Source organism: Pituophis catenifer, unplaced genomic scaffold (assembly GCF_029215685.1).
Source record: "Pituophis catenifer annectens isolate HBS135680 unplaced genomic scaffold, rPitCat1.0.hap2 SCAF_16, whole genome shotgun sequence".
Classification (NCBI taxonomy): domain Eukaryota; kingdom Metazoa; phylum Chordata; class Lepidosauria; order Squamata; family Colubridae; genus Pituophis; species Pituophis catenifer.
In genome coordinates, this window is record NW_027256896.1 from 10,918,375 (window position 1) to 10,945,155 (window position 26,781).

Genomic DNA, 26,781 nt, shown 5'->3' on the forward strand with positions numbered 1-26,781 from the left:
TTAGTCCATGAGCCAGAATAAATTCTAACAATAGGATAATAGAATGGGGGGATTTTATTAGTAAATTAGATTTCCCACATCATAAACTCTTACAATAGGATTGGTTTGGTCATGCAAGCAGGAGGAATTTTCATTTGCTTAAAAAAGTCCCAGTCTGGAGAAATAAAAGATTTATGTGGTCCCCCAGGACTTCTGATATTAATTTTTCTAACCTGGAATATCATCTCTTATGGCCTAATCCAGAATAGAATAGAATAGAATAGAATAGAATAGAATAGAATAGAATAGAATAGAATAGAATAGAATAGAATAGAATAGAATAGAATAGAATAGAATAGAATTCTTGATTGACCAAGTGTGATTGGACACACAAGGAATTTGTCTTGGTGCATACGCTCTCGATAAAAGAAAAGAAACGTTCATCAAGAATCATAAGGTACAACACTTAATGATAGTCATTAATTAGATCCCAGGATACAATCAAAATTCTTGCCTGACCCAATAACAGCAAATACGTAGAAGAGAAGAACTGGTACCATCCAAAGTTCCTTTCAGTCGTTTGAAGTCTTGCATTCCACAAGAGCCTTTGGGCTTTTAAGTAGTCCTTACAACCATTTCTTAGCGACTGTTCAAAGTTACAACAATACTGAAAAAAGTGACATAGGATTGGTCCTCACCTTTACAACCGTCGCAGGAACCCTACAGTCACGTGATCAAAATTCAGGCTCTTGCAACCAGCATGGATTTATAGGGGTTGGAGCATCCTGGGGTCCTGTAATTGCATTCATTCATTCATTCATTCATTCATTCATTCATTTCCCACCTTTATTTATTTTGTTACAAATAACTCAAGGCAGCGAGCATATCCAGTACACCTTCCTCCTCCTCTTCCCCCCCCCACACACAACAACAACCCTGTGAGATGGGTTGGGCTGAAGGAAAATGACAGGCCCGAAGTCACCCAACTGGGCTTGTGATCTTCCCAGCTGGCTTCCAACAAGCAAAGTCAATGGAGGAAGCTGGATTTACTTAACAACCGTGTTATTCATTTAATGGCTGCAGTGTTTCACTTAACAACCGTGGCATCAACGGTCTAAAACTGGTGTGACCCACTTAACTTCCTTGTTTAGCAAGGGAAATTCTGGTCCCCGTCCTCATTGTAAGTCAAGGACTACCTGTATTCGGAGTCGCACCCACTCAGTCCTGAAAGGAGTAACCCTTTAGAACAGGGATCTCCAACCTTGGCAACTTTAAGGGTTCACCACTTTAAGACTCCCAGAGTTCATCACTTTAAGACTTGTGGACTTCAACTCCCAGAGTTCCTCAGCCAGCTTTGCTGAGGTCATCAGCCAGCAAAGCTCTGGGAGTTGAAGTCCACAAGTCTTAAAGTTGCCAAGGTTGGAGACCCCTGCTTTACAGGATTACTAAAACATTGCATTTAGAGCAACTCTTTACATAGGCGGAAAGCACCTTCCGTACCTTAGAAATAATACGTAATGCAGTCTAGAGAGATTCGTCTGTGTTAAGCTGTTGTTCAGTTCCTTCCAGCTACAAACTGTTATGCAGGGTGGATAAAAATCGATAATTTAAATAAAAATAAATATTTTTAAAAAAAAAAAATCATTTTTTTTTATTTAAAACATATTTTTTTTTATTTTTATCAAATTCATTTCAATAAAATGCTTTTGGAGTGAAAAATCTATCTGAAGATAGTTTTCTATTTAAGATACATTAATAATTTGGTTTATTCAGCATGAAATGGAGCATGGTTATGTAGCACAAGGCTGTATATTCTGCAATATTGGGACTTGTCGGTGAGTCAACAGCGGGTCAGAGGAGGAGTCGCTGCGGGACAGAGGACAGTTGCTCTTTAAAAATTATGATTTAAATTGAGTTGATCAGCGGTGGGATTCACATTATGTTGCTACCGGTTCACCCCCCACGCGTGTGCGTGCTTTGTGCGTGTGCACGGTTTGCGCATGCGCCTACTTTCCATGCATGCGCCCGGCTTCGAAAATGTGCCTAAATAGGATGGCATAGAGCCGGGGCAGTTGGGCGCCAAAGATGAGGTTATTCAGATGCCACAAGGCCATGGGTACAGAGTAGATCTGATTTAAATCAACTCGATTTAAATCCAGATTTAAATCACTAGTAAAAAGGCTTTATTTAAATCAACTCTAGAGGTGGTATTCAGCCGGTTCGGACCGGTTCACGATTTCCGCTACCAGTTTGGATGAACTGGTCCGAACTGGCTGAATACTACCTCTGGAGTTGATTTAAATCAAGTCGATTTAAATCACGATTTAAATCACTAGTAAAAAGGCTTGATTTAAATCAACTCTGGAGGTGGTATTCAGCCAGTTCGGACCAGTTCGCGATTTCCGCTACCGGTTCGGACGAACTGATCCAAACCGGTTGAATACCACTTCTGGAGTTGATTTAAATCAAGCCTTTTTACTAGTGATTTAAATCTGATCCACCCTGTACCCATGGCCTTGTGGCGTCTGAATAACCCCATCTTTATTGTTGGAAAAACAGAATCGCGTTTTCCATTCTACTACAGTCCTTGTCATGAAGCATCTCTAGGGAATGCCTCTTTGAACTCGTTCCTTGGGAAATACAGCAGCTGCTTCCTGCGTGAATGCGGCACATGAAACGAAATAAAACAGCTGATTATTTGCCATGGTTTTTGATGGACGATTAAAAACAAAATCTCTCATGAAGAGCGCCCGAGCAAGGGATCGCTTCTCAGGGTCATCTAAACCTACCTGTAACCTTATAAAGAACTGAGGCTGTTAATTGACCCTGAAAATCATCTTTAGAGTCGGCATTTCATGGATATAATAATTTCCACGGTAATATGGCCTTTTGTATGTGTGTCGTTGACCGTCTCACACCTGTATTTCTTTCTTTTGTCTAAACTACGTACTGGTAATAACAGTGTTTACGGACGGCTTCAGAAGAGAGAATGGATAGGAAAATAGTTTCTTTTCATAATAAAACCGAACTCGTGTAGCGAGTCAGAGCTGGGAATGAATTGAAATTGAATTCTAAATTGAAAACAGGTCAAACTGGTTTGTCAACCTTTGCCAGTCTCGCATTTCAGGCTGGGTATGGTCAATATCCTTTGTGTTTTTTTTGTCATGTTTCACTTCCCTACCTTATAGGTATTATACAGGCCATAACCAGGTTTTCTAGCCAGCAGGCATCTTTTATATTTATTTTACTGCTTTTCATATATAGGTAAGAGGGAAAAAGGCATTCCTGTGGGTCTCCTTCGCGGCCCTTTTAAACAACTCCTAATTCTGTCCTGGACTCCTGTGAGAGAATAGGTGGGAGAGTTTTTGTGGGGTGTTTTGCCTGCTGTTTTTCTCCAAGCTTGTTTTGGGGGTATTTTAATTCTGGCTGTACACCGCCCTGAGTCCTCAGGGAGAAGGGCGGTATATAAATTTAAAATAAGAAATAAGATAAGAAATATATTCTGTGTTTTTTTAAGCTGTGCAGATTGAGGCAGCCTTTTCAAAAAAAGAAAAAAGAAAAAAAGTGAGATAAAAAATGAAAAATGCCAACAAAAAATAAACCGTACATAAATAATTATTGAAATGAATATATATAAAGCAAAAAGCTCAAGTTTTAAACCCACAGATTAAACGCAGCCGTGGTGGCACAGTGGTTAACGTGCAGCATTGCCGGCAAACTCTGCCCACAGTCAGGAGTTCGATCCTGACCGGCTCAAGGTTGACTCAGCCTTCCACCTTTCTGAAGTGGGTAAAATTAGGACCTGGATTGTTGGGGGGGGGGCAATACTCTGACTCTGTAAACACCTTAGAGAGGGCTGCAAATCACCGTGAAGTGGCATATAAATCTAAGTGCTGTTGCTATTGCTTAACCTTAACCAGTGGTGGGATTCAATTTTTTTTACTACCGGTTCTGTGGGCGTGGTTTGGCTTGGTGGGCGTGGCAGGGGAAGGATCAGGGATGGGTTCTACATAACCTTTCCTACTGGTTCACAACGGGATCGCGCATGCACACATGCTTCACTTGCACACACGCCTTCTGCGCCTGCACAGAAGCTTCTGCACATGCGCAGATCACTTCTGATGACGTCAGGGTCAGTGGGAGGAGCCCCCCACCAGTTTTACTACTGGTTCTATAGAACCAGTCCGAACCGGGGGCAACCCACCATTGGGAAGGATACTGTAAAATCTCCATTCCCGTTCCACTCCAGGGGAAGGATACTGTAAAATCCCCATTTCCTCCCGATTAGCTGGGACTCGGGAGGCAGAGAATAGACAGGGGTGGGGCCAGCCAGAGGTGGCATTTGCCAGTTCTCCGAACTACTCAAAATTTCCGCTACCGGTTCTCCAGAACTGGTCAGAACCTGCTGAATTTCACCCCTGCCTTGACCCGGATAGGCCAGTGGCCCACAACCTTTTGGGCACCGGAGACCGGTTCCGTGGAGGGAGATTTTTCCACGGATCGGAGGAGGTGTGGTTTCATGTGCTGCCTGCATCCCACGGATGGGGCTTTGCTTGTTTGTGCAGACCAGTTGCTGGTATGGACCGGGGGTTCAGCACCCCTGATATAGAGTAAATGGTTATCATCAGACTGATCAGTGTTGAAAGTGAACCCATATCCTCCCTCCAAAGATTTAAATCTTAGACCTTCAATATCTTTCCTCCAGAGTAGTCTTTTTAGTTGTGGTCCCCCACAGCAATTACAAATTTCTTCAATAGTTGCCAATTTGGGGGGATAAAATTTAACAATACAAAATTTAAGAATATAACCCTTATTTGTTTTTTTTTTTCCCCAGTGCCCTATTAACAACTTAATGAAGTCCAACAGTGTTGTTGTAGAGCAGTGGTATCAAATGCAAGGCCTGGGGGCCGGATCCGGCCCAGGGGGTGTTTAGATCTGACCCGCAGGGCTGCCCTGGAAACAGCGAAGGACCGGCCCCCAGTGCCTCTGCCAGTGAAAACAGAGTTCGGGAGGGCCGTGAGCACTCGGGCCACCACAAGGCCCCTGACATGAGTGACATCCAGCTGGCCACGCCCACCCTGGCCATGCCCCCCCCCAGTCCCCCCAAGGTCAGACACAACCCTGTCGCGGCCCTCAATGAAATTGAGTTTGACACCTCTATTGTACAGCAAAGCAAAATTGAGTCATTGTGCTTTCTAAAATATTACATTTCCAACATACAGGAATTAAAAGACAACCTTGGCCACCCGTCTGGTTATCCAAAAAGCCAGTTTGTTTGTATTAATTGTGTCTTAAGACAACAGGATGTTAATTTGACATTCTTTAAAAGACAAGCCTATTGGGTTTGTTAAAACAGGATGTTCCATCTCTTCGTTCCAAATTGCTTACAGCATTTTCTTATATTTTGCTACTACTTTTCCATTGTACATAAAAAAAAATAATAACTTCAACTCAAAACCTTTTTCCAATAATATTAGTAATTTAGGAGAGGTAATGTGTCATGTGCAAATTGTAAAACTAGAACAGATTTTAAGAAATCCCAGATCTTTTTTGGAAAATATCCAAAACTAATTAACAATTAATTTTAAACAAGTAATTAACAGTGAGTTGATCCAAAGTATTTTTTTTTTACCCATGGACACAAAAGAAAGATTTATCTGCAGTTTTTCAGGGTAGGATTATAATATCCTTAACGTCTGTTTCTCATGATAATTAGGATCAGAATTAAGCCCCTTCCCATCATTGCTTGTATTAGGTCTTGTAACCCTTAAAACAGGAACTGAACCGCTGCCAAGATTTTAAGAGGTTCAAATAACTTGTGGCTCATACAATAATGATTTTTAAGATGCATCACTTAGACGCTATTTCTTTGAGGTCAAAATATAAGCCTGGTATAGCTGGGAATCAAGAAAATTATTCTTTCTGCAAAGATCAGGCTCTAATTGAAACCTTTAAAGTCTGTCTATTCCATATGTACTCTCAATATTTCAATAATCTGTTTCACTGAATATCTCTGCAAGTATATACCGGGTTTCCCTGAAAATAAGACCCAACTGGAAAATAAGTCCTAGCATGATTTTTCAGGATGCTCGTAATATAAGCCCTACCCCCCCCCAAATGAGCCCCAGTTAAGATTGTCAACCAGATGGGTGCATTTAGTGCCGTATTTTCCCCAAAATAAGACCTAACCAGAAAATAAGCCCTAATGCATCTTTTGGAGCAAAAATTAATATAAGACCCGGTCTTATTTTTGGGGAAACACGGTATTAGTCTTGAAACATTCATTTTTTATCACTTTGATGTTTATCAGAGAGCCAACTTTCCTTTTCTGGCATCTTTTTAACACCTAATACAAGGAATTATCCAGTGGCAGGAGATTTCTTTATAAGACAGGAGTTTGCCAGGTTCAACAAGTGAATTGTACAAAGCCTACTGCTATTCATTACCTTAATATAGGTATTCCTCAACTTGCAACCATAATTGGGCCCAATCGCTAAGCAAGGTAGTTGTTAAGGAGTTTTTTCACCTGTTTTTTTCCCCATAGAAATGGTGTTTTATGATTGGATTGTTTTAAAAGAACTTAATAAATTTTAATAAATATGAAAATTAATAAATTTTAAAAAACAAAGTTATTATGCAAAATTACAATATAAAGGGGAAAACTGGGAGGGAGGGACCAATAGGGGAAGTTGACAAAGTGACATAAATCCCCCAGCAAAAAATAACATTTTAAAAAAAGTTACGTCCAATTCTCTTCAACATGGATGCAGTTATAAGATAAAATACAACCTTTTTAACAGTCTACCAAAAGAAGAAGATACAAAATTAAAAACACGAAAGATAAACGTAGCATGTTTGCTCTGTTTATCTTTCCTGTTTTTAATTTTGTATCAAAGTGTTGTTTTTAAAATTTTTACAAATTGTTTTTAATTTTGTATCAAATTGTTGTTTTAAAAAATTTTACAAATTGTTTTTAATTTTGTATCAAATGACAACCAACTTCCCTGGAGTTTAGAAGCTTTTATACTGCAGCTCCCTCTAGTGTTCAAGTCAGGTTAAATCCACCTTGCTTGCTTTCAATGTTTTATCAAGCCTAATTTGAGCAGCCCAGTTCCCTGCTCCGGCAACTTGTCTGAACTGGCCTGATAGGCTTTCAAACACAAACAGCAGCTGTCATGAAAGACTTGGGTGCTGGAAAGGGCTCCCTTATTTGTAATAGGATTAAAATAGGTGCCGTTGCAATCTTAAAATTGCAGTGGTGTGCAAATGATCAGGGGAGGGTGAGCTTGAAACGCAGAGCTGTTGCCTGCACTGGGGAGATCGTGCCAAGAGTAAAGGATAAAAAAAAAAAAAGGAAAAAGTCCATCAGTCCCTGATATAGAAAAGCTTCTGAGGGAAAAAAAAAAGCTACTATAAAATGAAACGGAATAACAGCTTCCATATTTCCCTGAGATCTGACTTTTGAAAGTGTCGTTTTTCCCCCCCTGTTAGCACTGTGCAGACTTGCCAAAGCGACAACGTCTGAGTTATTTTTCACACCCTCTGCAATGTTTCCTGTAGCTGCCAGCGATTGCGATACGTGAGGCTTAACCTAGACAGGGTGTTGATGGCATGGCTGCAGTGAGTGTCTGCGGATTTGAAAAATATAAATAGCTGCCTATTGCCTAGTTTAAGGAAAAGAAAGACTAGGGGGGACATGATAGCAGTGTTCCAATATTTGAGGGGCTGCCAGAAAGAAGAGGGGGCAGGATCAACCTCTTCAGATATTCAAGATCATGTGAAGTGTTAATAGAACTTTATAAGGCCTTGGTAAGACCACACTTGGAATCCTGCATTCAGTTTTTGGTCGCCACGATATAAAAAAGATGTTGAGGCTCTAGAAAGAGTGCAGAGAAGAGCAACAAAGACGATTAGGGAACTGGAGGCTAAAACATATGAAGAACGGTTGCAGGAACTGGGTATGTCTAGTTTGATGAAAAGAAGGACCAGGGGAGACATGATAGCAGTCTTCCAATATCTCAGGGGCTGCCCCAAAGAAGAGGGAGTCAAGCTATTCTCCAAAGCAACTGAGGGCAGGACAAGAAGCAATGGGTGGAAACTCATCAAGGAGAGAAGCAACTTAGAACTAAGGAGAAATTTCCTGACAGTTAGAACAATTAGCCAGTGGAACAACCTGCCTCCAGAAGTTGTGAATGTTCCAACATTGGAAGTTTTTAAAAAGAGGTTGGACAACAATTTATCTGAAATGGTACAAGGTTTTCTGTTTGAGCAGGGAGTTGGACTAGAAGACCTCTAAGGTCCCTTCCGACTCTTATTATTTTGTTATTCTGCATTGGCATAATGAAAAACTTAGAATTTGTTTCCTTCGAATTAAAGGAATTGCTGCAGCACTTGGAAGGCAGTTAGGTTTTTTGTTTTTTTTTTAAAGGATATTCAATGTTGCAGTGAATTTTATGATGGCCTTGCTTGGCACGGGTGAACTGATCAGATAACTCTTAAAACATGCAGGTAATCCTCAACTTACAACCGTTCATTTAATAACCATTCAAAGTTACTGAAAAAAGTGACTTATGACCATTTGCACACTTATGACCGTTGGCAGCATCCCTATGGTCACATGATCAAAATTTGACCGCTTGGTAAACTGACTCATATTAATGACGGTTGGAGTTTTGTGATCCCCTTTTTGTGACCTTCTGATGAGCAAAGTCCATCGGGAAGCCAGGTTCGCTTAGCAACCCTGTTAAATAACTTTAAAAACAGCAGTGGTTCACTTAACAACCGTTGAAAGAAAGGTCATAAAATGGGGGCAAAACACACTTAATAATTGCCTTGCTCAGCAACAGAAATTTTAGCCCCAATTGGGGTCGCAAATCGAGGACTACCTGTAATTGCATGGACTCCTTTCTTGTGTGAAGTTTTGGCAGCATTTATCATTTCATTGAAGTCCAGCACATTGGACTTGAGTGTTTAAATGAAACAACCAACTTCGTGGTTAGCTGATTGTGAAGGAAGGCCACCATGGATTAAATAATGTTGACATCACGGATTTAGTAACACAGCTTGGAATGTCTTAGCTTCCTTCCTCTGAATAGCTGTTGGTTTTTCAGTGACTTCCTGGGTAGGGGAGAAAAAAATAATGAAAGGTTATTTTTAGGGGAAATAGTTATTGGATTTTATTAGTGGGCTTGCTTCCAGAAACTCCAGAAATATAAGCTGATTTCTAGAAAGCTGAACAATAGTAACTCCTTAACATAGGATGCCCAATAGTCTGTACTAATAGAAGATACTTAAGTGTGCCCTGTGAGCAGGTCGTGTCCTGAATTATACGAGTAAGATGCTAAAATGAGATTAGAAGTCACCAAGTTGAAAAGTTCAGGTTTGAAACCAAAATCCTGAAAACTGTTTATTTTCCTTAGCCTAAGTTACTTGTCCTTTAATTCCTCAAATCTTATGCAGCCTGTGGCTATCTTGGCACGATGCAAAATGTCAATCAGATCGGCCAAGTCTGTAAACGTTATTCGTTTATCCAATTGACATTAATTAATTAAAGGTTTAAATTGTCAAAAGAAATGATTCTGGATCTTTTAGAAGGCAGTATGTGGTGCATTAAAGTAGTCAATTAACAAAATATTGAATCTGTCCGCTAAAAATTGGTTTCTACTAAGAACTATGCAGATTAAATATTCAGAAGGATTAGAAAGAGGAATAGAATTAGAATTAGAATTAGAATTAGAATTAGAATTAGAATTAGAATTAGAATTAGAATTAGAATTAGAATTAGAATTAGAATAGAATGAAGTATCAACACTAAACCAAAACTTTTGGTGTCCTGCTGCAGAACTGTTTCAGCAAAGTTAAGAGAACTGCACATTTGTACTAATAGTTCCCACATGCTCAATAGTAGTAACTGTGAGAGGGATCTTGGAGTCCTAGTGGACAATCCTTTAAATATGAGCCAGCCGTGTGCAGCAGCTGCCAAAAAAGCCAACACAGTTCTAGGCTGCATCAACAAGAGGGATAGAATCAAGTTCTCATGAAGTGTTAATACCACTTTATAAGGCCTTGGTAAGGCCACACTTGGAATCCTGCATCCAGTTTTGGTCACCACGATGTAAAAAAGATGTGGAGAGTCTAGAATGAGTGCAGAGAAGAGCAACCAAGAGGATTAGGAGACTGGAGGCTAAAACATATGAAGAACGGTTGCAGGAACTGGGTATGTCTAGTTTAATGAAAAGAAGGACTATGGGACACATGATAGCAGGGTTCCAATATCTCAGGGGCTGCCCCAAAGAAGAGGGAGTCAAGCTATTCTCCAAAGCACTTGAAGGCAGGACAAGAAGCAATGGGTGGAAACTAATCAAGGAGAAAAGCAACCTAGAACTAAGGAGAAATTTCCTGACAGTTAGAACAATTCATCAGTGGAACAACTTACCTGCAGAGGTTGTGGATGCTCCAACAAAACTGGAAGTTTTTAAGAAGAGATTGGACAACCGTTTGTCTGAAGTGGTGTAGGGTTTCCTAACTAAGTAGAGGGTTGAACTCCAAGGTCCCTTCCAACTCTTGTTATGCTATTCTCTTCTCTTCTCTTCTCTTCTCTTCTCTTCTCTTCTCTTCTATTCTATTCTATTCTATTCTATTCTATTCTATTCTATTCTATTCTATTCTATTCTATTCTATATTTGGAAATACGTGATTGTGGTAAACTTTAGCTCCTTGATTTAGGTAGTAAGCTTCTCTGCACTAAAGTACTGTCTCACTGATAACAGCGTGGTATTAAATATGTCCATATGCCATTATTTATAGAACCCTATTTCATTCTTTTCATTGCAGGAATTGATTACAAAACCACAACAATTCTGTTAGATGGCAGAAGGGTCAAACTGGAGCTCTGGTGAGTCTGCATTATATAAATCTTTCAAAGTAGTAGAAAACTTGAGCACAGAATCTGAATTCACTAAGATAATCTGCAACTTTATATAGCTATTAAAGTCTGTTTTAGTTATGCTGTATTTCATATGAAGTCATATCTGTGTAACTTGTGAATCAGCTTATGTTGAATCTCCCCTCCATTATAATTGTTACAGTGAATGATACCCTACCTACCAGAAAGCAAGATTTTGTACAATGTCAAATACTAAAAGCTGTGAAATCTAGCCCACAAGTTTACTATTTTTATTTTTTTATGTCCTGCCTTTTATTTTTTATATATATATAAATAACTCAAGGCAGCGAATATAACTCATACTCCTTCCTCCATCTATTTTCCCCACAACAACAACAACAACAATCCTGTGAGGTGAGTTGGGCTGAGAAAGAGTGACTAGCCCAAAACTGGCTTCCATAGCTACGGCAGGGATATCCCAAAGGTGCTTGTTTTTCAAGACGCAACTGGACTTTCTGGTTTTTCTTTGAAGACGTTTCACTTCTCATCCAAGAAGCTTCTTCAGCTCTGACTGGATGGTGGGGAATGGAAGGATTGATACTCCTTGCAGGCAGCTGGTCCTTTGCATCCTTTGAGCGGGTTGTTAAGGTCACCTGGAGGTTTATCTTGTGTCATCAGGGTCACCTGAGTGGTGCATATGGGTGTGGAGCCGCCTTGTTGAAAGGACTGTGTTGTAGACTGGAGATAGAGGATGTCGTATCCCTCCCCCTTTGTTGAGAGAAGGCTGTTTAGATGGCCTCTTTGATCCCTCTTTCAAACCAGCGGTCCTCTCTGTCCAAAATATGGACTTTGTTGTCTTCAAAAGACCCTCTAAAAGGATGCAAATGACCAGCTGTCTGCAAGGAGTATCAATCCTTCCATTCCCCACCATCCAGTCAGAGCTGAAGAAGCTTCTGGGATGAGAAGCGAAATGTCTTCAAAGAAAAACCAGAAAGACCAGTTGCCTCCTGAAAACGCACCTTTGGGACAACCAGGACCTGGAGGACTGAGAATCTCTACAGACTTTTATCCATACAATTTGGGATGAACCCCCTTGGAATGGTGTGGGAGTAGGAATGGATTTCCAGAGGAAAAACTGCAGACTGCAGGAACCATTTGCACCACTCAGGTGACCCTGCGGACACAGATAAACCTCCAAGTGGCCTCAACGACCCTCTAAAAGGATGCAAATGACCAGCTGCCTGCAAGGAGTATCAATCCTTCCATTCCTCGCCATCCAGTCAGAGCTGAAGAAGCTTCTGGGATGAGAAGCGAAACGTCTTCAAAAGAAAAACCAGAAAGTCCAGTTGCGTCTTGGAAAAAAAGCAGCTTTCGGACAACTGTGACCTGGAGGACTGAGAATCTCCATAGACATAAGGCAGAGCTAGAACTCACAGTCTCCTGGTTTCTAGCCTGGTGCTAGACTAGACGAGACACTAGACCAGACTGGCTCGCTAAACAACATCTAAATATATAATCGAAAGAAAAGGAGGAAAAGTTATCACGAGAAGAAACACTGAATCTCCCTGGTTTTTAAACACAGATGTTCAAAATGCTGGTGACAGCCGTGCCATAACTTTGAACGTTCACTAAACAAATGGTTCTAAACACACGCTCGCTTCCCCACATGCACCCAGCCTTCCAGGAATGCGTTTTGCTCGCATGTGAGTCTTTCATGCATACATCCAGCCTCAAAACCGTGCCTAAATAGGACAATATAGATCCGGGGCAGGCAGGGGGGCCGGGCCCACCTGCGATCTCCGCTACCGCTTTGTTCGAACCGGCACGAACCGGCTGAATACCACCTCTGGTTCTAATTCAAGGACTGCCTGCATAATCCTCCATATGCAGAGAGAAGACCAGTGGTGAAATCCAATTTTCTTTTATTACCGGTTCTGTGGGTGTGGTTTGGTGGGCGTGGTGTAGCTTGGTGGCCGTGGCAGGAGAAGGATACTGCAAAATCCCCATTCCCTCTCCACTCCAGGGGAAAGATACTGCAAAATCCCCATTCCCTCCCCACTCCTGGGGGAAGGATATTGCAAAATCCCCATTCCCTCCCCACTCCTGGGAGAAAGATACTGCAAAATCCCTATTCCCTCCCCACTCCTGGGGGAAGGATTTTGCAAAGTCTCCATTCCCACCCCACTCTGGGGCAAGCCAGAGGTGATATTTGCTGGTTCTCCGAACGGCTCAAAATTTCCGCTACCGGTTCGTCAGAACCTGCTGGATTTCACCCCTGGAGAAGACACTTTCTAGGAAAACGCTTGCCAAAAATGCCTCCTTGCAGGCTTTCCATAATAATGAGCGCCGATTGAATAAGCGGGGCGCTTCCTCTGGTTTTTGCGGTACAGACCATCCGATCGGGCAGAGAAAAACCCAGACGTAGGGAAATTTTCAGCTAATGAGGCTTCCAGCGGCTTGTGGTGGGATCCTCCCAAGATCGTTAGAAACCCAGCAGGATTCAAAGCGACCGTGACGAGATCCTCAGCCGAACTGAACCTGACCTCCGCAGCTTTGCGTTTTCAGTTAGGAACTTGCTAAGTTGCGCACACGGCCCTCCCCCGTAACATCAGAGATGTGCTGGAGGTGCCCCTTGGTGCGTTCTACTGTTTAGGTAAATTCAAAGGTGGGGGGGGTTTGGAAAAACACGGATGCCCGCGTGGAGACAGCTGGTATCCTTTAAGGCACCCCGCGCGTCTGTTTACTACGGAACACGTTGTACTCCCAAACAAATACGGTTGTAACCATCGCCTGATGGTTTGTTGGCCTCGGCCACCCGACCTTGATGGCTGGGCCCCACTATTTTGCTTTTCTGGATCTGTTTTTATAACTTACACAATAAAGCACAGAGCACTTTCTGTACTGCCGGAACCTCTGTTCAGAAAGAGGCCCAGGGGAGAGAGAGAGAGAAAAAGCTACTTGCTTGGCCAAAGCAGGAGGACGATTTATGGATAAGCCTTGGTTTCTCTTAGTCGTAGCTGCACAGTGAAGAAGAGATCAGAGGTTTCCCGAGGATCGTTTCTGACAAAGAGTTGAAAAGAAACGGCCGGGGAAGAATGCACGGGGGAACAAGGATCTGCGTTAATAAATGACGTGCTACTGAACCGAAACCTGGTTTAATATGGATAGCCAGGCAAAAGCATTAAGGGCCTCTGCTCTGCCAAAGCTGATAGGGTATTTTTATACACATTCTCCATGCTTGGGTATCTCTCATATATATAAGAATATGCGTTCGTACTATCTATCTACTTTATCTATCTATCTGTCATCTATCTATCTATCACCTATCTATCTTCTATCATCTATCTGTCTGTCTATTTATCTATCATCTATCTGTCTGTCTACTTACCTACCTACCTGCCTACCTACCTATCTTCTATCACCTATCTATCTTCTATCATCTATCTGTCTGTCTATTTATCTACCTACCTACGTATCTTGTCTGTCTGTCTGTCTACTTACCTACCTACCTACCTACCCATCTATCTTCTATCACCTATCTTCTATCACCTATCTATCTTCTATCATCTATCTATCTATCTATCTATCTATCTATCTATCTATCTATCTATCTATCTATATCTCTATTATCCATCTAATTTAATCTATGTACCATAATCTATCTATCTATCTTTTATCTATATTATCCATCTAATCAATCTGTCTGTCTATCTGTCTGTAGAGACAGACAGACTAGAAAGTACAAACACATATTCATGCATTGTAAAATATTTTCAAAGAAATAACTTGTTAATTCAGTGTACGATCCTTGTATAATGACAGTGTCCAGAACAAAAATACAAGAAAGGCAAGAACAAGGTCTTTTTTTACAGGCTTGAGCAGTCTTTTCTTATCCCTCCCTCCTCCTCCTCATACTTCTACCCCACAAGACGACAGAAGGAGAATATTTGTAACTCAGGGTTGAAATGAGGTGTCCTTGGTGCTCTCTGTGCTTGGTAGTTTTCTTGCAGACGTTTCATTACCTAACCTGATAACATCATCAGTGCTAGAAAGGAGTGGGGTTTGCGCTCGGTTTACATTCCAGTGGCTTGCCTGGTCAGTGTTGGTGGGGGTGGTCTGGGAGGTTCTACTGCCCCAGTAGGAGTAGAATCAAGCTAACAGCCTAACCAACAGCCATTGGGGCAGTAGAACCTCCAAGCCCCCCTACCACCACCAACACTGACAAGAATATAAACTGAGAGTAAACCTCACTCCCTTCTAGCACTGATGATGTTACTAGTTTGGCTAATGAGAAGTTCTCCATAAATACAAGCAAGCTCAGAGATCACCAAGGATCCTTCATACCTAAGAAGCCCCCCACCCCATCTTTGAGCAGAGATATGGCTTAGCCAGTGGTGGGATCCTGCCAGTTTAATGACCGGTTCGGTAATCGCGTGTTTCGTGTGCGTGCGCTTCGCGCGCATGCACCGTTTTAACAAAACTAACTTTTCATGTTACTTCTGGGGAGTAACACAGCTGAGGCGCGGCAATCCGCTCTGCCGCGCAAATCAGCTGAGAGGATAAAGGTAAGTAAAGCACGCAGGGTTGGGTGGGCGGGCCCACCTGATCGTCGGAGCAAACCGGTTCACTTCCAGCTGATCGTCAGAGCTACCAGTTCTCCCGAACCGGCTGAATCCTTAGCAATGTTCAGAAATTAAAAATAATTGCTCAGATTAATTCTGTTCCAATGTTAGTCAGTGCACAATCAAGTGTCCAGCTGTCTCATGCTTCCAGTGGTGGGATTCAAATAATTTAACAACCGGTTCTCTTCCCTAATGACCAGCTGGGTAGGCATGGCTTGGTGGTCATATGACTGCGTGGGCGTGGCCAACTCAACATTACTCACGTCGCTGGGCGCTTCGCCTTAGCTGTTACAATGTAATAAGGGTTAACCAGAGAGGCAGTTTCTGTAAGCAGGGCAATAAAGATTAGGCTAGAAACACTAGCAAAATGTTCCCTTCCTGCCTTCCTTACAGGATTAGCCCTGAAAAGTGGAAAAAAACAAAATAAGATTTCTTCCAACAACCGGTTCTCCGAACTGCTTAGAAAGTTAACAACCGGTTCTCCCAAATAGGTGCGAACTGGCTGAATCCCACCACTGCATACTTCCTATGGTGAGGTGAGGAAACCTTTCAAAGTTTCTGTGCTTCTGATTTAAACACCCCCCCCCCCTTCTCTATTCCAGGGACACATCTGGCCAAGGACGATTCTGTACTATTTTCCGATCTTACTCCAGAGGAGCCCAGGTGAGTCCCGCTAGCAATATCAAATCTTGCTGCTATTTGTCTTCAGCACAGATGAGAGCCAGTTGGAACGAGAGTCTTGCCATAATCATTTCTGCTCCCCTTAAATCAGGGGGTCCCCAACCCCTGAGCTGTAGACTTGATACTGGTCCATGGCCCATTGCTGTGCAAGCAAAATTTCATCTGCGTATGTGCGGGGTCTACGTAGGGTGTAAAACCGCCCCACCCCTGGTGCCACAGGTCCCTGGTGCCCAAAAAGTTGGGGGGGGGGGCACTGCCTTAAAGGATTCCTTCCCTGTTCAACTTAAATTCTGATAACTGGCCTTTTCTCTCTTCGGGCGGTCTTTATATCCAAAAATATATACGCATTGCGCGAACTTTCAGATGACTTTCAGTATCAAAGCAGTCGGATTGAGTGGTGCGGTGGCCTAGAGGTTGGAGCTCTCACCTCACGATCAGGAGGCTGTGAGTTCAAACCTAGGTAGCGGCAGATATTTCTCTCTCTGGGCCCAGTAAGTAATTATATCTGCTGCGAACTCTGCATTGGTGACAGGAAGGGCATCCGGCCAGTAAAAGCTCCATTCAGTTGCCCCGACTCCACCCCGATGTAAGGGATTATGGGGTCATTAAAAGACAAAAACAAAAAAATAATCAAAGCAATCAGATTCATTTTGTTGTGAGTACATGTCAATGGTTTTCTGAAATATTTTAATTTGTTCTTGTTTTATTAAGTAGTAGTAGTTGTTTTTTTTACTCCCATTACTATTGTAAGTCTGTTTCCTACATAATATTTGTTAGTTGGTTAGCAAAAAGGACATCTATTTTTTTCCTGCTTGATTGGGTGGCCTGTAGTATACACCTATGGCCATGTCATTCTTTTTTTTTTTTCTTTTATATTGACCCATATGCATTCTAGGAGGTTTTTTGTCTTCGGTTTCGTGCATTTCTGTAGCAATATAGTGGTCCTTTACATACAGTGCAACTCCTCCTCCTCTTTTATGGGGTCTGTTTTTTTTTGTTTTTTTTGTTTTTTTAAGAGTTTAGAATAGCCCAACCTTTCTGGGATGGTGGCCCGGAGTGGGGGAGGGGCAGGGGTGAAATGCTCCCGGTTCGGACCGGATCGCCTGATCTGGTAGCGATGGCAGCTGGTGGTTTGGAGAACCGGTAGCAAAAATCCCTGCCCCCCCCCCATGCCCAGCTGAGCCACCTCTTTGGCTGAAAAAATGCTTTTAAAAGTAAAAAAAAAAAAAAAACCTCTGATGATCGTGGGGCTCAGCTGGGATCGTCAGAGCCTTTTAAAAGCATTTTTTTTAAAGTTGGCCACGCCCATCCCGTCACATTACCCCCCCCCCCACCAAGCCACACCCACAGAACCAGTAGTAACAAATTTTATATTTCACCACTGGGCAGGTGCCTTGATGCGCAACGTGAATGTGGCTGCGAGCACCCGTACGACGCTTGCAATGACACTAGCGCTAGTAGGCAGGGCGTGCCCACATGCACTGGCCAGCCACTCACGCGGGCCCGGTGGCCAACAGGCTGCAGCCTGGTAGTGGGCCGCAGCCCACAAGTTAGGGACCCCTGCTGTTCACCCGGAGTCACTTCTTGTGAGATGGGCAGCCGTATAAATTTGATCGGTAAATATATAAATCAACGGAGTGTTTTGTTCCACTCAGGGCATCCTCTTGGTGTACGACATCACCAATCGCTGGTCCTTTGATGGAATAGACCGATGGATCAAGGAAATTGACGAGGTAAGCGTGGCAGAGCTGGGCTTTTGAAAGCTCTTAAAATGCAGTCAAAGTGACCTTACCTTGGTCCAGTCACGCTGTTCCGTTTTGAGATCAGCAACCTTATGTGACGTGTTTAAAAAAAACAAACAAACCCAGAGAGGTAAGGAAAGGAAAGGCATGGGGAAGTAAAGAAAAGGAAAGTTAAATCAGTGGATACCTGCTCCATTAACTGTATCCATATCTTTTTTGCAGTTGGAAATGATCACCCCGAAGATGCTTTCCAAAAAGCAACTGGACTTTCTTTCTTTTCTTTTTTTTTCCGAAAAACATTTCACTTCTCCTCCAAGAAGCTTTTTCAGTTCCAGAAGGGAAGAAGCTTCTTGGATAGAGGAGCAAAATGTTTTCAAGAAATAAACTTAAGAAAGTCCAGGAGATAACAGGAGAACAAATTGAATTTAAATCTGAATTATTTTTATTAGGAATAATTAATCAAAAGATAAAGAAGCAACTCCAACATATCATTTTACATATAAGTAACAGCAGCACGAATTGTTTATGCCCAATGTTGGAAACTTGAAAATATATACCAGCCAATGAAAGGATTATTCATAAGATATTAGAAAGTGCCGAGATGTATAAGCTCACGTTAGAAATAAAAGACAAGGAAGAAACAGAATTTTACGAGGTTTGGGATAAGTGATATAAGTGGTTAGAACAGGGAAACAAAAATGTATAGAAATAAATGTAGATAACTGTAAGAGACACATGGCACAGTACTGTTAAAAAATGCTTATTGTTATGTAAATTGGAAAAATGGAAAATAAAAATTGAAAAAAAAAAAAAGTCCAGTCAGGGAATTTCTCCTTAGTTCCAGATTGCTTCTCTCCTTGATGAGTTTCCACCCGTTGCTTCTTGTCCTGCCCTCAGGCGCTTTGGAGAATAGCTTGACTCCCTCTTCTTTGGGGCAGCCCCTGAGATATTGGAACATTGCTATCATGTCTCCCCTAGTCCTTCTTTTCATTAAACCTCAAAGTTTAATTAAACTAGAAAGTTTAATTAAAGTTGCAAGAACTGCTGGATGGGTACAATTGACTGCCAAATCTAAAGAACGTTTATGACGGAAGCCTGGATGGGGCGCATGAGTGTTTCCAGTGTGCGTAACCTTATTCTGTATCTATTTAAAGCATGCCCCTGGGGTGCCCCGGATCTTGGTTGGCAACCGCCTTCACCTGGCCTTCAAGCGGCAGGTGCCCACAGAGCAAGCCCGATCCTACGCAGAGAAGAATTGCATGACCTTCTTCGAAGTCAGCCCGTTGTGCAACTTCAACGTGATCGAGTCCTTCACCGAGTTGTCCCGCATTGTGCTGATGAGACATGGCATGGAGAAGATCTGGAGGCCCAACAGGGGTGAGTAAACTTAATCCCCTCCCTTTCTGTGGAGTCCTTAATGGATGAACAGAGTTGGAAGGGACCTTGGAGGTCATCTAGTCCAACCCCCAACCCCCACCCCAAGCAGGAGACCCTACACCATTTCTGACTGATAGCAGTCTCGTCTCTTCTTGAAAGCTTCCATTGATGAAGCTCCCACAACTTCCGAAGGCAACTTCTGTTCCATTGATTGCTTTCGCTGTCAGAAAATTTCTCATTACTTCCAGGTTGAATCTCTCATTGTTCAGTTTCCATCCATTATTCCTTGTCTGGCCTTCGGGTGCTTTGGAGAATAACTTGACCCCCTCCTCTCTGTGGCAGCCCCTCAAATATTGGAAGACTGCTACCCTGTCTCCCCTGGTCCTTCTCTTCACTAGACTAGCCATGCTCAGTTCCTGCAACCGTTCTTCCTATGTTTTAGCCTCCAGTCCCCTAATCTTCCTGGTTGCTCTTCTCTGCACTCTTTCCAGAGTCTCAACATCTTTTTTATAGTGTGGTGACTAAAACTGGGTGCAGGATTCTAGGTGTGGACTTACTAAGGCTTTATAGAGTGGTATTAGTACCTTACTTGATCAGTTTCCATTGATCATTACTTGTCTGGCCTTTGGGTGCCTTGGAGAATAGCTTGTCCCCCTCCTCTCTGTGGCAGCCCCTCAAATATTGGAAGGCTGCTATCCTGTCTCCCCTGGTCCTTCTCTTCACTAGACTAGCCGTGCCCAGTTCCTGCAACCGTTCTTCATAATGTTTTACTCTCCAGTCTCCTAATCATCTTGGTTGCTCTTCTCTGCATTCTTTCTGGAATCTCAATATCTTTTTTGTAGTGTGGTGACCAAAACTGGATGCAGTATTGTAGGTGTGGACTTACTAAGGCTTTATAGAGTGGTATTAGTACCTTACTTGATCAGTTTCCATTGATCATTACTTGTCTGGCCTTCGGGTGCTTTGGAAAACAGCTTGAGCCCCTCCTCTCTGTGGCAGCCCCTCAAATATTGGAAGACTGCTATCATGTCTCCCCTGGTCCTTCTCTTCACTAGACTAGCCATGCCCAGTTCCTGCAACCGTTCATCATATTCATCGTATAATTTAAAAGGCTCCATTCCATATTTGCTCTTACATTCCTTGGGACTCTCTGAGCTTTTCTCACAGATGTTTCATTACCCAGATAGAAGATGTCATCAGTTCCAGGCAGGGAGTGGGGTTTTTGCTCTCTGTTCATATCCAAGTAGTTTGCCCTCTCAGTGTCCATGGGAGTGTTGAATGGAGGCAAGCCATTTGTATATAAGCAGAGAGCAAACCCACCCCATTTTTAGCACTGATGATATTACCTAGTTGGGTAATGAAACGTCTGTAGGGGGAAAAAACAAACTCAGAGAGCACCGAGGATGCTACTTTACAGTATGTCACAGAAGTGAGTATACCCCCCTCACATTTTGTAAATATTTAAGTATATCTTTTCATGTGACAACACGTCACGTGACACCAGGGAGGGAAAACGGCTACTTGGGGCATCATTTGGACATTATCACTTAGGGGTGTACTCCCTTTTGTTGCCAGCAGTTTATTTATTTATTCATTGAATTTCTATACCGCCCTTCTCCCGAAGGTCTCAGGGCGGTGAACAGATTAAGATTTCATATACATATAATAATTTTTATTTTATTTTATTTTATTTTATTTTATTTTATTTTATTTTATTATTTTATTTTATTTTATTTTATTTTATTTTATTTTATTTTATTTTATTTTATTTTATTTTATTTTATTTTATTATTTTATTTTATTTTATTTTATTTATTTATAAACAGTAAATAATAAATTGAGTCAACTTGGTGCATCTGCTAAGACCTTGGCATAGAATTTAGATGTTTAGACATTAATGGCTGTGTGTTGCGTTATTTTGAGGGGACAGCCCATTTACACTGGGATACAAGCTGTATCCTCGCTACTTTAAATTGTAGCCAAGTGTCGTTTCATCTGAGTTGTCACATGAAAAGGTATACTTAAATATTTACAAAACGGGAAGGGGTATACTCACTTCTGTGATATACTGTCCATCTATTCTCCTCTATTGGTAGAAAATGGTGTATTGAGAATTATGTTGCGCTACCCTTGGAGCAGAGTTCGCTCTTTAACGTAGAAATGGCTTAACAAATTCTTAATCCTTTATAAAGAACTGAATTAGGAGGCTGCTGTGAATGATAGCATCGTTTATGAAAAAAAATCCCTCCTGTGAGATTTCATATTTTTTCCAGGAGATTAAAGCCATTTAACTAGCTAGCTATCTACTTATTCTTTAAATAGAATAGAATAGAATAAAATAGAATAGAATAGAATAGAATAGAATAGAATAGAATAGAATAGAATAGAATAGAATAGAATAGAATAGAATAGAATGTTTTTATTGGCCAAGTGTGATTGGACACACAAGGAATTTGTCTTTGGTGCAGATGCTCTCAATGTACATAAAAAGAAAAGATACATTTGTCAAGAATCATAAGGTACAACACTTAATGATAGTCATAGGGTACAAATAAGCAATCAGGAAACCATATCAATATAAATCGTAAGGATACCAGTAACAAAGTTACAGTCGTACAGTCATAAGTGGGAGGAGATGGGTGATAGCAATGATGAGAAGATAGTAATAGTATAGTAATGCAGACTTAGTAAATAGTTTGACAGTGTTGAGGGAATTATTTGTTTAGCAGAGTGATGGCGTTCGGGGAAAAACTGTCCTTGTGTCTAGTTGTTCTGGTATGCAGTGCTCTATAGCGTCGTTTTGAGGGTAGGAGTTGAAACAGTTTATGTCCAGGATGCGAGGGGTCTGTAGATATTTTCCCAGCCCTCTTTTTGACTCGTGCAGTAGACAGGTCCTCAATGGAAGGCAGGTTGGTAGCCATGGTTTTTTCTGCAGTTTTAATTATTCTCTGAAGTCTGTGTCTGTCTTGTTGGGTTGCAGAGGCAAACCAGACAGTTATGGAGATGCAGATGACAGATTCAATCATTCCTCTGTAGAACTGGATCAGCAGCTCTTTGGGGCAGTTTGAGCTTTCTGAGTTGGTGCAGAAAGAACATTTTGTGTTGTGCTTTTTTGATGACGTTTTTGATGTTCGGTTAGGAAAAGAGCCCTCCTGTGAGATTTCAATTTTTTTCAAGGAGATTAAAACCACTTAACTATCTATCTATCTACTTATTCTTTAATCAAATGCATACAGTTCCCACTTCACCAAAGGCACACAACACACAGGTAAAACCAGAAGCCTCAGATACAAAATATATATAGAGAGAGAGAAATCACATTAACAGTAAATATTACAAAAACAAGAGACGTGCCTAAGCGAAGAGGGAATAAAAATAGCCAGCTCAGCAGTGGAAACACCTAAGAACATCTCCGGTTCCTTCGTAGCCCCCAGGCCTGATATGATAACCAGCTTTTGAGGTCCTTCCGGAACATCAAAAGAAATAATGAAGCTGATCTAATTTCGGGGGTGGGGAGGGAAGGATGTTCCATTAAAGGCGGGCACCGCAGCAGAGAAGAATTGGATTAATAAATTAGATTTGATTCGTAAATAATTAAAGGTATAAATTGGTGGGGCCTTGCTGATCGTTGTCACCATCTTGCCAGCTGCCTGCGCAGCCCCCTGAAGTTTTTGCAAAAGTTTCTTGTGGCAAGTCAACTTTCTTGTCTTCCTCTAAGGTGCAGATCATCTGTTGGCCAGAAGATGGCAATGCCTAATTTCTGCGCCGGATACGAATCTCTTGTCTGGCACAGAAGCACCCCGTTTTTTCTGAAAGTTGCCATGTTCTCTCTCTCCCTCTTTTGAGACCCCATAGGCCAAAATACGCGTTGAAAAGTGGAGAGCTTTTAAGGTCTGCACCGGGGATAGGGGCCGCTGGGTTGCTGCTTACCTGTAGATCCAGGAACATGGATTCACAGGGGGCCTAGAAGAGGAGGAAGGGGGAAGGAAGTGAATTTATTCTCTACCTGGCAAGAGTAGTGATTTGGCTCCAGCTGATAGTTCTTGTTAGATTTGCCTTGGGATGTGTCATTAGATGTTAGCCTGAAGCCTGCTTAGAAGCCATGTCTGGACATCATGATCTCTTTTAACGTCCCATCTCCAAAAGAAGAGGCTGGCTTGAGCTCATTGAGTTAACCAGACAATGCAAGGCCTTAAATTCTCATAGTTAGTTAATGCCCTTTTTCTGCTTGTAGAGTCCGGTCCACCTGTTGGGAAGGGGTCAGAGTTCAGAATGGTGCATAGAATAGAATAGAATAGAATAGAATAGAATAGAATAGAATAGAATAGAATAGAATAGAATAGAATAGAATAGAATAGAATAGAATAGAACAGAACAGAACAGAACAGAACAGAACAGAACAGAACAGAACAACAGAATTCTTTATTGGCCAAGTGTGATTGGACACACAAGGAATTTGTCTTTGGTGCATACGCTCTCAGTGTACATAAGGAGAATAAAATACATTCATCAAGAATCATAAGGTACAACACTTAATGATAGTCATAGGGTACAAATAAGGAATCTAGCAACAATATCAATATAAATCATAAGGATACAAGCAACTAAGTTACAGTCATGCAATCATAAGTGGAAGGAGATGGGTGGTGGGAACGATGAGAAGATTAATAGTAATAGTAGTGCAGACTTAGTGAATAGTTTGACAATGTTGAGGGAATTATTTGTTTAGCAGGGTGATGGCGTTGGGGAAAAAACTGTCCTTGTGTCTAGTTGTTTTGGTGTGCAGTGCCCTATAGCCTCGTTTTGAGGGTAGGAGTTGAAACAATTTATGTCCAGGATGCGAGGGGTCTGTAAATATTTTCCCAGCCCTCTTTTTGACTCATGCAGTATACAGGTCCTCAATGGAAGGCAGATTGGTAGCCATGGTTTTTTCTGCAGTTCTAACTATCCTCTGAAGTCTGTGTCTGTCTTGTTGGGTTGCAGAACCAAACCAGACAGTTATAGAGGTGCAGATGACAGACTCAATTGCCAGAGCATGTCCACCTTGGACTGGATTCTGTGCCAAGCCCTCCTCCCACCTCACCTCTTGTCAGCCTCCCAAGGGAGGGTCAAAAGGGAACAGGATGCGATGAGCCAATCCTACTTTATTGTAAGGCTAAATCAACAGAGTATTCCAAGTCTTAATAGTACAAATCTCCCACCATCTTTTTTTTTTAATGCCTCATAAGTCAGGGCAAGACCTTCCTAAGATTCTTCTTCTGACTATTAAGCCACTGAGGGCTCCCCCTTTTCTTAACTGGCCCTTCCCTAATGTCCCTCTCCCCCTCGTCCCTCAATGTCATTCTCACATACCATCACACGTCTAGACTAGGCCAGTATTCTCACATTCAGTCTTCAGCCAGGGAAGCCATTTTAATGGTCTTCTCCAGAGATTTCTTCCCCCCTCTTGTTTTCCTCACAACAACCACCCTGTGAGGTGAGTTGGACTGAGAGAGAGTGACTGGCCCAAGGTCACCCAACCGGCTTTCATGGCTAAGGCCGGACTAGAACTCACCATCTCCAGGTGATTGGCCCAAAGTCACCCAGTTGGCTTTCATGCCTGAGGTGGGACTAGAACTCACCATCTCCAGGTGATTGGCCCAAAGTCACCCAGCTGGCTTTCATGCCTGAGGCAGAACTAGAATTCCCAGTATTCTGGTTTCTAGCCTGGTGCCTTAACCCCCAGGCTATACTAGACTTATATCCTTGACTCCACCCTTCGAGAATTAAACTTTTCTTTCTTTTCCCACCCCCAACCCCCTTTCAGTATTCAGCCTCCAAGACCTCTGTTGTCGGGCCATCGTTTCCTGCACGCCGGTCCACCTGATCGATAAGCTGCCGCTTCCTGTCACCATCAAGAGCCACCTGAAGTCCTTCTCCATGGCCAACGGCATGAACGCCGTGATGATGCACGGCCGCTCGTACTCCCTGGCGAGCAGCGGAGGGGGCAGCAGCAGCAAAGGCAACAGCCTGAAGCGCTCCAAGTCGATCCGCCCGCCACAGAGCCCACCGCAGAACTGCTCGCGGAACAACTGCAAGATCTCTTAGCGGGGAGGCGCCCCCGGGATGGCGGGGGGAGGGAGGGCTGTCTCCTCCAAGCGCATGCACCTGCAGCTGCTCGCCGATGTACAGATGTCGACACCGCACGTCACCCATTCCTCGGTCGCCCTCGACGGCCACACGCCCACCGTGTCGGCCACGGGTTTGCAAAGAACCAGCTCGGCGTGGCGGGAGCCCAGGCGAGAGGAAGGACAAGGGCGCACCACACTAGCTTTCCCAGAATGCAATAGGTCTTCCCCTTCTCTGGCAGGAAAGGACCAGCAGCCTTCAGGGCGTCAATTTTTCTTCTTTTTTGGGGGAGGTGGGGGGTGGAGGGCTGATGGGGGGGAGTGATAGGGAGGGCAGCGTGCTGCCACTTTAATCCTTGGTTTTCCAAGGGGATTGCCGGTGCTACATGGAAAACGAAAACCCCACATCAATGGGACCGCGGGTTGGACTGACGTGACCCAGACAAAAAAAAGTCCAGCTTTGACCGGACGAAGACTGTGGCTGCCTAGGGCTCCTGAGGAAGCAGGCCACTTCGCGTCTTTTTCTTTTTTTTTTTTTTTTGGCTTTTATTTATAAAGAAATTAGCTCGCGATGTGAAATTTCCCTCCCGTCCCCGTCCCGTCCCCCCCTCCCAACTCTGCACCTCCGGTCTGTTTTTTTAAGCCAAGGCCACGGAGGGAAGGGAAATGTCTTGTAAATAGAAGCGCTGAGCCTTGAATTCTGGGGCTAATTGAAGTCGGAGGGGGGGCTGGCAGGGGTCAGGAGGTGAAATGATCTAACACTCTGGAGAATTGTCCTGAGATTCCTTTCTTTCTCTTTCTTTCTTTCTTTCTTTCTTTCTTTCTTTCTTTCTTTCTTTCTTTCTTTCTTTCTTTCTTTCTTTCCTTCCTTCCTTCCTTCCTTCCTTCCTTCCTTCCTTCCTTCCTTCCTTCCTTCCTTCCTTCCTTCCTTCCTTCCTTCCTTCCTTCCTTCCTTCCTTCCTTCCTTCCTTCTACAAAAGAATAGATGAAGACGAATAGGTAAAGAAGGAGAGAAGATTTTCCTTTCTTTCCCTTTTTCGTTTTTGGTTTGTTTTTGTTTTTTTTAAATTGGAGTTTTCCAGACATTCCCTGGTAGCAAGTGCACAGCTCAGACAGACAAGCAAAAAAGTTAGGCTTGGAATGGGGATTACCTGCTTGTGGGGGGCCAGCGGGGGGGGCTAACATCGTCCACATCTGGAGTTGGTTAGCAGCAGATCACGCTGGAGCCCTCCCTGCCTTCAAGGGAAGGAAGGCAAAAATGTTGGGTATATCAAGAATTCACGATCCTGGTTGGGAAGGACAGAATATTCTCCCCGGTTGCTTTTCTGTGTCTTAGCATAGTTGAGAGGTGGAGGCCAACGCCCCACTCAAGAGTTCCTGATTTAACC

The 26,781-nt window shown here is 42.7% G+C and overlaps 1 protein-coding gene across 1 annotated transcript in view; it reads left to right on the plus strand.

The window, feature by feature from the left end:
- RAB40C (RAB40C, member RAS oncogene family) overlaps positions 1-25,669 on the plus strand; it is a 50,999-nt gene extending 25,330 nt beyond the window's left edge. The window contains exons 3-7 of the mRNA XM_070955003.1: positions 10,813-10,873; positions 16,089-16,149; positions 17,823-17,900; positions 19,064-19,286; positions 25,093-25,669. Of these exons, the coding sequence (XP_070811104.1) occupies positions 10,813-10,873; positions 16,089-16,149; positions 17,823-17,900; positions 19,064-19,286; positions 25,093-25,373 (704 nt within the window). The 3' untranslated portion in view covers positions 25,374-25,669. The remainder of the gene's footprint in view (positions 1-10,812; positions 10,874-16,088; positions 16,150-17,822; positions 17,901-19,063; positions 19,287-25,092) is intronic.
- The last annotated feature ends 1,112 nt before the right edge of the window (positions 25,670-26,781 follow it).